At 37.3% G+C, this 13,165-nt stretch overlaps 2 protein-coding genes across 5 annotated transcripts in view; both read right to left on the bottom strand.

Moving 5' to 3' along the window:
- Positions 1 to 267: 267 nt before the first annotated feature.
- Positions 268 to 10,023, bottom strand: Mcts1 (MCTS1 re-initiation and release factor). Of its 4 annotated transcripts, none has more exons than XM_040285017.2 (6): positions 9,609 to 10,023; positions 8,236 to 8,388; positions 7,608 to 7,705; positions 3,486 to 3,619; positions 1,430 to 1,497; positions 268 to 474 (listed from the first exon to the last, which is right to left on the bottom strand). In XM_040285017.2, exons 2-6 carry the CDS (start codon positions 8,268 to 8,270, stop codon positions 393 to 395), a joined length of 417 nt encoding a protein of 138 aa, XP_040140951.1. In that variant the 5' UTR covers positions 8,271 to 8,388; positions 9,609 to 10,023; the 3' UTR covers positions 268 to 392. The 4 variants fall into 4 exon arrangements, 3 of the variants coding, with proteins under 3 accessions (XP_040140951.1, XP_005319405.1, XP_005319404.1); XM_005319348.5 differs by having other exon boundaries at positions 9,513 to 9,774; XM_005319347.5 differs by lacking the exon at positions 9,609 to 10,023 and adding an exon at positions 8,899 to 9,128.
- The window catches only part of LOC144371695 (uncharacterized), a 49,368-nt gene continuing 45,802 nt past the window's right edge, over positions 9,600 to 13,165 (bottom strand). The window contains exon 4 of the mRNA XM_078034317.1: positions 9,600 to 9,794. Within this exon, the coding sequence (XP_077890443.1) occupies positions 9,647 to 9,794 (148 nt within the window). The 3' untranslated portion in view covers positions 9,600 to 9,646. The remainder of the gene's footprint in view (positions 9,795 to 13,165) is intronic.

Below are 13,165 nucleotides of genomic sequence, written 5' to 3' on the forward strand. Positions count from 1 at the left end.
AATACACACACAGACACAAAAGTACTGCTGGGTGACCTGGGATAACAATATAAAATTCCCAGTCTGGCTTTAAGCCCCATTAACTTGACAAATTATTTGGGGGTCACCATAAACTGGCAAGTTCAGTTACCAATTCATCTTCTATCATTAACCTTATAGGACATTAAGTTGTCTGTTTAATTAGTTACCAAATACCCTTTAATGTCCAAGTGTGCTACCCAATTCTGAGTTTAAGAAAAATTAAAATAATTTCTGAAGCTAACAGAATTTTAGCATCTGTAGAATTTATTCAGCATAACCACAGAGGCATTGTCTTCATGCTGTCACACACAGACACAAACACAGATACAGCACAATATCCATATTTAGCCCAAGTGCATTCCTTCTGAGGATCACTTATATGTCTTCATATGCCACAGCCCATCATTTAAATAATGGATATTTTCAATGCCAATTCCTTTGTTGACTTTCTCGCTGTAGAAGGGGAAAAACACATAAACACATTTTTATAGTTTTATTCATGGCAAACAAAGTGCAATGTTATTTTCTAGTTATTGAGACACATGTAGGGAATTTATTTTTGTTACACTTATTATCTATTTTAGGCTCATTACTCTGCTGCAGTTCATGTTGTAAAGTGATTTAAGCAATCTAACTAGTGAGCCTATACAAACTCAGTAATCATATCACAAGAACAGGAGAATATCAAAGTATTAAACCTTAAAACAAAATTAATAGTACTAATTTTGCTCATCAAATGGGTTCCAAACTTTTAAAATATATTGCCTATATTTTGGTAATATACATTTAAAAGTTCTAATATTTTACATTTCATATACTTCCAAGTTAGAATGTAAGACAAATATAACATAGTGCTGAACTGTGTCACTTTTAAAAGCTAGCAGCAAAACACATTTTCCCCTCTCAATTTATAAGATATTAAATAAAAATTCCTAAAGTACCGTATATACATATAATACACCTGTGTAGGCACATGGGTTCTTTTCATAGTACTTAAGAAAGAATGTGGGGGCTGGGGATATAGCTCAGTTGGTAGAGTGCTTGCCTAGCATGCATAAGGCCCTGGGTTCAATCCCCGGCACCACACACAAAAAAAAAAAAAAAAAAGAGGAAAAAAAAGAAAGAATGGGGTTGGGGATATAGCTCAGCTGATAGAGTGCTTGCTTCACATACACAAGGCCCTGGGTTCAATCCCCAGCACCACAAAAAAAAAAAAAAAAAAGAAGAATGCAATACTGAAGACAAAAGAGGCTTCAATGGCTTTCTAAATGTTAGGAAACATCAAAAATTAGGCTTCTGTGCTTAGTAATTTGTAAGATGTGGTATGAATGAGCAAATTTCACCTGTAATTCTGATACTTCCTAGGCTCCATATCTCAAAAGCTAAGGGGGCCTAAAGTGAGACTTACATATCTTCTGCAGACATCTTCATGACTCCAACACATAGAGCATGCTGTTTTCCTTCTGCCATGATTGCCTGAAACACATAGCTAAGAAAACTATCTCTCAAAATGCCTTGCAGGGAGGGAAATGTGTCAAGTATTACTTGTGTTAATAGTTAGCCACTTTGAACCCATCTTGTGTCCTCTCCTGACTGCTGACTCCTTGAGGGCACGGGATATGAGTACATTCAAGAAATGTTAAATAAATGTTCTTAATTATCATTTTGGTTAAGTCAAATATTAATACTACATACCATGCTAACAAAACCATGTCATACAAAAAACGATAAAATTTCTTGCACATAAATAAATAAATATCAATTATTTTAGTGTCTGTCTTGTTTTTTCTTTTTTATTGGTGCATTATTACCAAACAGTAGGATAACTTGCATTCTACTATTTTGACCATTGAATGGTGGCTTTACGTAAAGTACACATTGAAGTAACAATTGTAGCTGGGTATAGTGGCACGTACCTGTAATCCCAGCTACACAAGAGCATCACTAGAGCCCATGGAGTCCAAGATCAGCCTGGGCAACACAGTGAGACCTTGTCTCAAAAAAAAACAAAGTGAAGTCTAGTATTAAGGGGCTGAAGATATATAGCTCAGATGGTAGAGTGTTTGCCCTGCATGTTCAAGGGCCTGGGTTCAAATCCCAGCACCCCCACCCACCCACCAAAAACAATGTCTAGTACTAGGAAAATGTTCCACTTAAAGGAAAGTCCAAAACTAAAAACCTACCAAGACTTAGAGAAGTCATACACATGAAAAAGAATACTTTTCTCCATTAGTTTTCAATTCATTCAATGTTCCACAAATAGTTGAGCACCTATTATGTGAATAGTATCTATAAAACACAAGTTGTTCCTAAAATAAAACACACAACTTATTCTAACCTTTAGCTAAAACTGCCAAAACAGAGGATAGCCTCCTTTTGAGCACAGGACATACTCAACGATTTCCCTATTTCTCAACCTGAGGCAAATGGCCACTTTGCCTATGGCAAAGGAGATGACCTCCTGGTACAGACTCGTTGACAAAAATCTATTTAATCCAGAATATAGTTGAAATAGCACTACATAGAGAAATACAAATAATGCAGAATGATTCAACTACGTCAGGAGTTGAATAGATCCTTATATCTACTTGGGAGCTAGGTGTAGTGGTGCATGCCTTTAATCATAGCTTCTTAGGAAGCTGAAGCAGTAGGATCACAAATTAATTTGAGGACATCCTGTGCAACTTGGTAAAACCCTGTCTTAAAAAAAAAAAATTAAAAGGCTAGGGACAGGGGGCTGGGGATTTGGCTCAAGCGGTAGCGTGCTCGCTCGCCTGGCATGCTGCGGCCCAGGTTCGATCCTCAGCACCACATACAAAGATGTTGTGTCCACCAAAAACTAAAAAATAAATAAATAAAAAGGCTAGGGGCATAGCTTGGCGATAAAGTGTCCCTGGTTTCAATCCCCAATAAGAGAGGTAAGTTAATGTCCAAAATACTAATCCACTCATATCACCTGTATTCTTCTGATTAGTAATCAAAAGTTAGATTGTGTTAGATTGTATCCTGAATCTAGTAACAATAAGCCCTAACTGGGCTGGGTTGCAATGCAGCTGGGATTTTTTTTTCTCTGCACTGGGGAATGAACTCAGGGGCACTCTATCACTGAGAAACATACACCCATCCTCCCCCCAGACACATTTTTTTGGGGACAGGGTCTCCCTAAGTTGCCAAGGCTGACCACCTTGTGATCCTCGCACCTAAGCCTCCCAAGTAGCTGAGATTACAGAATGCACTGCTACCCAGCAGCTGTGACTTATAATTTATAACTCGATTCCATTTAATTTCTATGAAACTACCTCAAATGAAACAATTACTTCAACTATAATCAGAAAGGCATGAACAACAGGAACAGTATCCTCTATAAAAGTACATATAATGTGTTCTCTTGGATGATAGATCATTCATTAATGACAAGAACACAATGAATACATTTTTTAGCAGTTAGAGCCTGGGAAGGATACAACAATGGTATCTACTGCAGCAGGGTAAAGCTTAGCTCCAGGAGAAGTTAAGCCTGGACACATGATATTTGCTCCACTGAGTACAAATTTGATGGCTCCTTTATCAACCTGCTGGTGTGGCAGAATAAAAGGATCTAGAAGAGAAGAAATAAATTATATAAATTAATAAGACTGAAATAAACTGAGATCAACCTAAATGTCTAACAATAAGGTAAAGATAAATGACTTAAGGTATGTCTATGAAAAAGTCATGCACATATATAATAGAACATTGTTTTTAGAGAACACTGAATGCCCTAGGAAATGTTCATGATAAATGAAGAAAGCAGAATAAAAAACTGAAAAATACCAGAGGTTACTAGGGGTCAGGGTAGGGGAGAAGGAGGAAGGATGAATAGGTAGAATACCAGGAATGTTTTACTATATGATGCTGTAACACTGGATACTGGACACTATGTATCTGGCAAAACCACAGAACTGAACAAAAGGAAGAGTAAACCTGAATTTAAACTATAGACTTTCATTAATAATAATGCATCAGTATCCGTTCAGAAATTGTAACTGTATAGTACCAATGTAAGATGTTAGTAATAGGGGAAACTACATAAAAAAGAGCCCAATCTTAAGAGGACAAACAGGCTGGGGGTATAGTACAGTGGTAGAGTGCATACAAGGCCTCAGGTTCAATCCCTAGCACCAAAATAAGCATTTACACATATTACAGAAAATAATTGGATGTAAGTAATAATTGGATGTAAGTAATCCAACATGCTAACAATAGTTAATTCTAGGTCATAGAAATAAGTAATTATTGGTTATTTCTGTATTTACCAAAATATGTGCACATATCCTATTATAATCTTAAAAAACTGCATGTGTGTGATGTCTACTAATAACTCATAACCAAGTAGTTAAAGGATCCCTAGAGGGTTTCAAACAATGGGAGAAAAACTTTTTAAGCTTTTCAGCACTCTCTAGAAATGATAATAATAGGTAAAATTTCTTAATTTTAATGTCTTACCACTAGATTTCTCACTAGTGGAAGAACAGATTAAGTCTTTTTCTTATTAAGATCACAGATTAGCCAAGTGTGGTGGCACATGCCTGTAATCCCAGCAACCGGAGAAGCTGAGGCAAGAGGATAGCAAGTTCAAAGCTAGCCTCAGCAACTTAGTGAGGCCTTAAAGCAACTTAAAGAGACAATGTCTCTAAATAAAAAAATAAAAAGGGCTGGGGATGTGGCTCAATAGTTAAGCACCCCTAGGTTCAATCCTCAGTACTAAAAACAAAAACAAAAAAGATCAGATTAATTTAAGCATAACACCAAAGTAATCGAAATAACTATTGTTAGTGTATTGGATTACTTACATCCAATTATTACTAAAGTACAAAAACAAGGGAACCTGACTGAATGTATTCACTACTCACAAACCATAATTTGTTTCTTAGATCTTCAACCTCATTAATAACAGTCCCTTGATGATGATGATGATAATCATGATAAGTAGTAGTAAACACGTATTGAACAATTACTACTTCACTGTAATAGTTGTCATATGATGAATGCCTGCTGCTTTCCAGGCATTATGTTAGGTATATTATATGTACTGTCTCATTTAATCCTCACAACCCACAGGAGATACACAATTTCTTAAAAAAAATATTTATTTATTTAGTCAGTCAGTCTTAGGTGGATACAATATCTTTATTTTATTTTTATGTGCTGCTGAGGATCGAACCCAGTGCCTCACACGTGCTAGGCAAGTACTCTTGAACCACAATCCCAGCCCAGGAGACACACAATTATAGTATCTGTTTTGTGTCTATGTATGTGGGGCTGGGGATTGAACCCAGGGCCTTGGGCATGTGAAGCAAGCACTCTACCAACTGAGCTATATCCCCAGCCCACTTTAGTGTCCCATTTTTAAAGATAAGAAAACAAAGCTTGAAGAAGGTAAATGACTTGTCAAATGATATGTACCCGGAATAGAATCCATGTTCATGTTTTAAACCACCATACTATTCTATTTTTTCAAAATATTTTTAGTTGTAGATAGATACAATATCTTTATTTATTTATTTTCATGTGGTGCTACGGCTCGAATCCAGTGCCTCATACATGCTAGGCAAGTGCTCTACCACTAAGCCACAACCCCAGCACTTATTCTACTTTTTCTTTTTTTGGGGGGAGATATCAGGGATTGAACTCAGGGGCACTCAGCCACTGAGCAACATCCCCAGCCCTATTTTGTATTTTATTTAGAGACAGGATCTCTCTGAGTTACTTAGCACCTCACTAAATTGCTGAGGTTGGCACTGAACTCACAATCCTCCTGTCTCAGCCTCCCAAGCCACTGGGATTACAGGCATGCTCCATGGTCCCAGTCCTTATTCTACTTTTTGCATAAAAATAAGTAAGATGTTCTAAAAGGCTGATCCCACACAATATTATTAAATAGGAACATCCTTTTCCCCAAATTTATGATAATGCTCAATTTATAGAAAAATTGAAATAGCTGGACACTATCCACCTACATCTAATAATTATTCATTAACACTGTGCTTTATTCATTCTATCTCTATTTATACACACATATTTTCTTCTATCATTTGAAAATTAGTTCAGACATAATGCCTCATCATTAATAAGCAAACCTAAGAATAAAGCCATTCTATACCACCACAATTCTATCATCATACCTAAAATTTAATAATTCTACTTTACCATTTTAGAGCCAAACCATATTCAAATTTTCCCAATAGTTCAGGAAAGTCTTTTACATTTTGGGGGGAGAGGCTTGAATTTTTGTTGGTTTTTCAAAACAGAAATACATCTGATTTTGTCTCTGCTCATAGTTTAATAGGCATATCAAAATGTCTTAATGTCACCAAAATATTCTCATTTAAAAATTTTTCTTTGGGCTAGGGATGTGGCTCAAGCGGTAGCACGCTTGCCTGGCATGCGTGGTGCGCTGGGTTCGATCCTCAGCACCACATAAAATGTTGTATCCACCGAAAACTAAAAAATAAATGTTAAAAAATTCTCTCTCTCTCTCTCTCTGTAAAAAAAAAAAAAATTTCTTGTTGCATCAAGACTCAATTTCACTCCATCAGTTTTTTTGTAACCTGACAAAACCAATACTTAATCAAATAATTCTAACTATTCCCTTGGTTTTTTTGTTGTTATTTTTGTTTTTGGTACCAAGGAGTGAATCCAGGGGTAGTTAACCACTGAGCCACATCCCCAGCCCTTTTTTGTATTTTATTTAGAGACAGGGTCTCACTAAATTGCTGAGGCTGTTTTGAACTTTGAACTCAGGATCCTCCTGCCTCAGCCTCCTGCTGGGATTATAGGCATGCACCACCACACCTGGTGTAACTATTCCCTTATAAAGACCTGCCTAACACATTTCTCCTGACCTCTCTACCACTAAGTAATTTCAAATTTATCTCCTCTTACCAAAAAGCCAAATTCATTCAGTCAACAACAACAACAGAGCCTGCCATTCATTCCCTTTCCTTCTGCCTCTTGGACAGAATACCAGACTAAAAAACAGAAATTTTGCTTCCCATTTTGAAAACCTCTTATGTACACTGGCATCATATCTTTCATGATTTTCTTCTGTAATATACTCAAATAACTATAAATGTGGGTATGAAATAAACAGTATTTGGTTTCACAACATCTGATCATGACACTCAACTAGTAATAACTGGGACTCCCACATTTAGCCAGTGCTCTCCTATATACAGAATTATCTCTACTGACCATTATCACAGTTTATGGCTACATATTTGTGTGATTATCTAATTGCTGTTTATTCTCTCAGCTAGCTTCATAAGGACAGGACCATGTTTGTCTTTGCTTCAAGTAGTATTCTCAGATCCTAACTTAGTGCCTGGCATATAGTAAGTTCAATAAATATTTGTTGAATGAATGAATGCTTTTTTCTTGGGCTTTCTGGAATGCAAAATTGGAGATTTTGCATCTTTCTGATTTACCGCAAGATGGGCATTCACTTTAGCTTTATATTCCTTATTATTTAGTATTAATAAATAACAAATTAACTATCAGTAGTCACTTTCAACACCTTTCAAATGTGCATTTCTAATGAGACTTACATTTGTGAAGTAACCTTAGGGTTGGATAAAAAGGTCCTTCTCTTTGTCTAAAAAATAGTAATTCTCCGTTTACTGTAAGGATTTCTATATGTTCATGGCTATAAGACAAATGTCACAAAGTACCAAGTTAGATATTCTTTCGAAAATGAATGTAAATAAAATATCCTTTAAAATTTACAACATGAAATAAGCATATACAGAGATATAGTAAACTTTTAAATAAAGACCCTGGCCAAAAAACATTGTTCACACTGTTTTTCCTATAGTATCAGTCCAGCAGAGAAAATATGTCCTGCTACAACCAATTTTATTTTACATTTTATTATTTGAATTCTATTGTTAGATAATAAAACATATCTCTAAAGAAAAAACAAACAGGAATAAGTTCATCTCTAAATTTACAATGTAATCCTTTAATAAAACAATCAATACATAAAACCACACTTTTCATGCATATAGGAAATATCTGAAAATACAAATACATGGTAAGTTTTATTGTCACTGTGTCTATTATTATCATTAATCTATCAATAGTTAATGTGAAAATAATTTCATTTAGAATAAGAGCAACATAAACATTAAACATTCAGCTACTCTAAGCTTTACACAGAGAAAAGCAAAGACTTACCATCGGACTATTTTGACAGGATCTTTCTTAGGCATGATTTGATTAAGCCATGGTTCAATACCTGGAAATTGCTCTATCAACTGGTTCTTAATACCCTTAATAACAGATGTTTTCAGCTGGATGCAGTTGGACACATTTTCTTTTTCATCAAACCTGCCAAGTGATTTTTGCAAGAAAAAAAAGGCATTGCTAAGCAAAACTATTAGAATATCTAAAGATTACTGTTCTAATTGGGTAATCTATTGGCCATCTATTCCCAAGATAGTACTCAATCCTTAGAATAACTATGAAATAAACTGTTTTTTGAAACACCATTTCCCTTTTTTGGCCAATACAAAACCATGTTTTAATAATAAATTGTCACATACATAGCAATTAGCTGGGGGAAGGGGTTATGGATAAAACACAGTTTGCACTATAATCTGTAATCAGCTACCTAATCTTACACAAAGGAAGAAACAGATTCCCATCAATAATAAAACCTGCTAAGAAAAAAAAAAAGCCTTAAGCATTAAGTTGCAAAAGGCCAAATCCAAGCATAACACAGAAAAATCAGCTGTTCTTAGGCAGTGTACTCTGCTAACATTTTTTTAAAGTGGTGAAGATGATATAATTTTTAAGATCCCTATCTATTTTTCTCAAATTTTCATGCACAAAACCCACCTTCCTTTGCCCATGTTCCCCTTTGCTTTTTGCCTCTACCAAATGTGGAAGGTAAACCCACTAGGTAGGTTCCCAAGGAATTCTGTCTTCCTTACACTGAATAGCCTACGGGGCAATCACGTTATTTCCAAGACAAGGTTAATCTGGCAGCTAGGCAATAAGCATGACAGGCCGCTTGCTTCCTGTCACCCAGACTCCTTCACTCCCATGACCCAGGAAGTCAAGCCTTCCTTTATTCAGTTCATAACTAATAAACATATGGCAGCGAGTGCAGGGCTCCCCTCTCACCTAAAGAGGATATGCCCCTAAATCACAGTGCAAGAATGTGATTGGTAGAACCCTAGGAATGGCGATAGATGGGGGGGGGGGCAAAAGAAGAGAGTTAAGGAGAAAGAAAATGGGAGTGGAGGGACTGAAGCCAGATTGAGGATTAGGGATTGAAAATTTAAATTAGTGTTGCAAGTTGCGAGTGAGAGCATATACTATAGAAAACCTTAGGGAGTCAGGATGGCAGGGGCGGGGGAGAGAGAAAGAGGATTGTTGCTCTCGCCCTCTTCCCCACCCCACTCCCACCGCCTTTGTGAGCAGCCTATGGAGGCCACACATGTCCTTACTTCTTGAACATGATCCAAGGTGAAGGGGGCGACGATAGGGAAGGGCCCGGAAAGGGAAAGAAATTGAATTAGCAAGGGTCCGGCAGATCCCCTTACACGAGGAAGGCCGGCACTGAGAGTCGGAGCTGTTGTCGTTATCCGGAAGGTGAACAAGCCAGACGCGCTTTACGGCTCTCAGTGAAATCTGACGACTTCCGCTCCTCTGAACTCCACGTCGGCGCTCTCACAGGCTCCTTTTGGGTAACCGATTCTTCTCCATTGAGGACAGCTGAAAGGGCGGGACTTGAGAAGGAAGAAGTGTTAGAACAGTTCTTTCTTGTTGCAGGAAGGAAGAATGGAGGAGGCGGGGAATCCACCAAAACAGCCTTTATAACAGTTGCGTCAGTTACGGGTTCCTCAAAGGGTCAAGATTCTCCCACGCTTTGGTGGTACCTACGTTTAACTTTTTTTTTTTTAAGTGGGTCTGTTTTTGTTCCCTGAGACACCCAAATGGATTACTGCATACCAACCAGCACGAACTCAAGCAAGTCTCATAGCTTCATGTTAATATACTGGTATGGTTTTCAAGTTTAGCAAATAAAAATGCAAGACTCCTAAATTTGAATTTCAGATAAACAATGAATACTCTTCTAGTGTAAGTATATCTGATATTTGAACATACTTACACTGAAAATATATAGTACTCAATTGTCTTAATCTAATTGAGCATCCTGCTTGTTATCTAGTAACTCCACTAACCACAGTAAGGTACCCCCATTGAATTATTTTTGGGGGTGGGGGTACCGGAGATTGAACCCAGGGGCACTCAGCCACTGAGCCACATCCTAGCCCTACTGTGTATTTTATTTAGAAACAGGGTCTCACCCAGTTGCTTAGCACCTCACTTCTGCTGAGGCTGGCTTTGAACTCGCAATCCTCCTGCCTCAGCCTCCCGAGCCGCTAGGATTACAGGCATGCGCCACCACGCCCAACCCCCCATAAAATTATTAAATAAAAGTCATCAGGTTCCAGTCCTCTACCTCCCCATACTTAAAAGTTGAACTATAAACCAAGAGAGATAATTTACTTGAAAGATAGACAGCCTCAGCTGGGCATGGGAGTGCACACCTGTAATACTAGCGGTCTGGAGGCTGAAACAGGAGGATCTCAAATTCAAAGCCAGCCTCAGCAATTTAGCAAGGCCCTGAGCAATTTACCAAGATCCTCTCTCCAAATAAAACATAAAAAAGAGCTGGGGATATGGCTCAAAAGCCTTTAGGTGAGCACTACTGATGTAATCTGACACAGCTAAAAAACACATTTTTGTGTGTGTGGTGCAGGAGATTGAACCCATGGCCTTGTGCATGCAAAGCAAGCACTCTGCCAACCCCAGCCCTAAAAAACACATTTTGATGATGTAATTTTTAAAAGAAAAGCTAGTTGAAAACAAAATTATGCCAGTTTGAGGGTTTGGGTCATCAAAGAAAGCATAGAAGAAATTGTCTAAAAATCTGAGTTAGGCACTACTCAAGAAATGGGATAGCTATGCCCTGATCAATAAAACAAATACACAAGGGAACAAATACTCTAGTTAATATTGGGGAGACGGACAATTAGAGCAATCATAGCAAATGGTATTATGCAACTAACTTACCTTGTCTTAATTCTATGGTACCAATAATCTTCAGATTGTAATTTGGCTTCCCATGAAGACACTTCCATAGGGAAAAACTTTGCTATTTTCAAATCTATGTAAACAAATATGTTTGTCTTTATAAAAATGGCCTTCTGATTTATATATCAATCTCTTGTGAAAGTCCTTAGTGTGAATCCACATTCCCAGCATCAATCAACTCTGTGACATTTACAATATTGAGTTTATGAACATACAAAAAAGTCCAGACCCCAAGCTGTCAGGTTTCTTACCAAATATCCTTCCTTTCCTGGCAATGCTCACATTACCCTGGGAGCCTGTCATTTAATAACAAATACATTATAAACAGATATTGTTACAGTTTGAGATGAGTGAAAGTAGATAATATGATTTAGATTATATACAGTGCTCCTTGACTTACAATGGGATTATGACCCCTAAAACCTGTTCATCATTATTTATCATAAAGTATCATTAAATTGAAAATGCATTTGACACACCTAACAAACTTCATAACTTACTAACACAGAACTTGGTGGAGTATGGATTATTTCCTTATACCCCTTATCACATGGCTGACTGGAAGCTGCACCTGGCTCACCAGCATTGCCCATCATAGCTACAAACTATCATACTGCATATCACTAGCCTGGGGAAAGATGAAATTCAAAATTAGGTTTCCTACTGTATATGTATTTTTTTGCCCTGTTATAAAGTAAAAAAAAATTTAAAGCTGAAACATTATAAGTCAAAGACTGTCTGTATACGCTAACACTATATATATGTAATAAGTATATATTCCACTAGTAAATAAAAGTTAATTTTATGGACCCAGAAATTAATAACACCTGGATGGTCCTCCTAGTTTTTTGAGGTTATTGTTTCTGAAACCTACTAATTTTAGACTTATTAAAAAGTATTGAGGGGGCTGGAGTTGTGGCTCAGCTCTAGGCTGGGATGTAGTTCAGAGGTAGAGCACTTGCTTAGCCAGGTGCAAGGCCCTGGGTTCCATCTCTAGCACCAAACAAAGAAACCAAAAAAAAAAAAGAGAGAGAGAGAGAGAGAGAGAAGAAAAGAGGGGGAAAAAAGAAAATTTAAAGTTGAGTCTAATTGTAATCCCTGTATCATTTGGAATCTTCACTTGTTCCTCATTGCTTACATCAAAGATTATTTCCCTGCCTGGTATAGTGGTACACTCCTGTAATCCTAGCTGCTCAGGAGCTGAAGCAGGAGGATCATAAGTTCAAAGACATCCTCAGCAGTTTAGAGAGGCCCTAAGCAACTTAGCAAGACACTGTCTCTTAAAAAAATATATGGCTGGGGTTGTGGCTTAGCAGTAGAGTGCTCACCTAGCACATGTGAGGCCCTGGGTTTGATTCTCAGCACCACATAAAAATTAATAAATAAAGGTACTGAGTCCAACTACAACTAAAAAATATTTAAAATAAAGTATGGGGTGGCTGAGGTTGTGGTTCAGCAGTAGATTACTCATCTGGCATGTGTGAGGCCCTGGGTTTGATCCTCAGCACCACATAAAAATAAATAAAATAAAAGTATTGTGTCCAACTACAACTAAAAAAATAAACATTTAGAGAAAAAAGTATGGGGGCTGGGGTTGTGGTTCATAGATAGAGCACTTGCCTAGCATGCATGATGCACTGGGTTCGATCCTCAGCACCATATAAATTAAAAAATAAAGATATTGTATCCACCTATAACCAAAAAATAAATATTTTTAAAGTATGGGTGCTGGGGTATAGCTCAGTTGGTAGAGTGCTTGCCTTACATGCAAAAGGCCCTGGGTTCAATTCCCAGCACACACAAAAAAAAGTATGATGAAAATTTGTACTGCTAGAAATAATAGCTAACTTAATTCCATAAAATTATACATAGCTGGGGATGTAGCTCAGTGGCAGAGTACTTGCCTTAGCATGCACCCTGAGTTGGGTCCCTAGGCTCTGATTTGGATTCCCAGCACAAAAAACAAATTATCTAAATTATAAAAAATGTAATATCCATG

Source organism: Ictidomys tridecemlineatus, chromosome X (assembly GCF_052094955.1).
Source record: "Ictidomys tridecemlineatus isolate mIctTri1 chromosome X, mIctTri1.hap1, whole genome shotgun sequence".
In the NCBI taxonomy this organism is placed as follows: Eukaryota; Metazoa; Chordata; class Mammalia; order Rodentia; family Sciuridae; genus Ictidomys; species Ictidomys tridecemlineatus.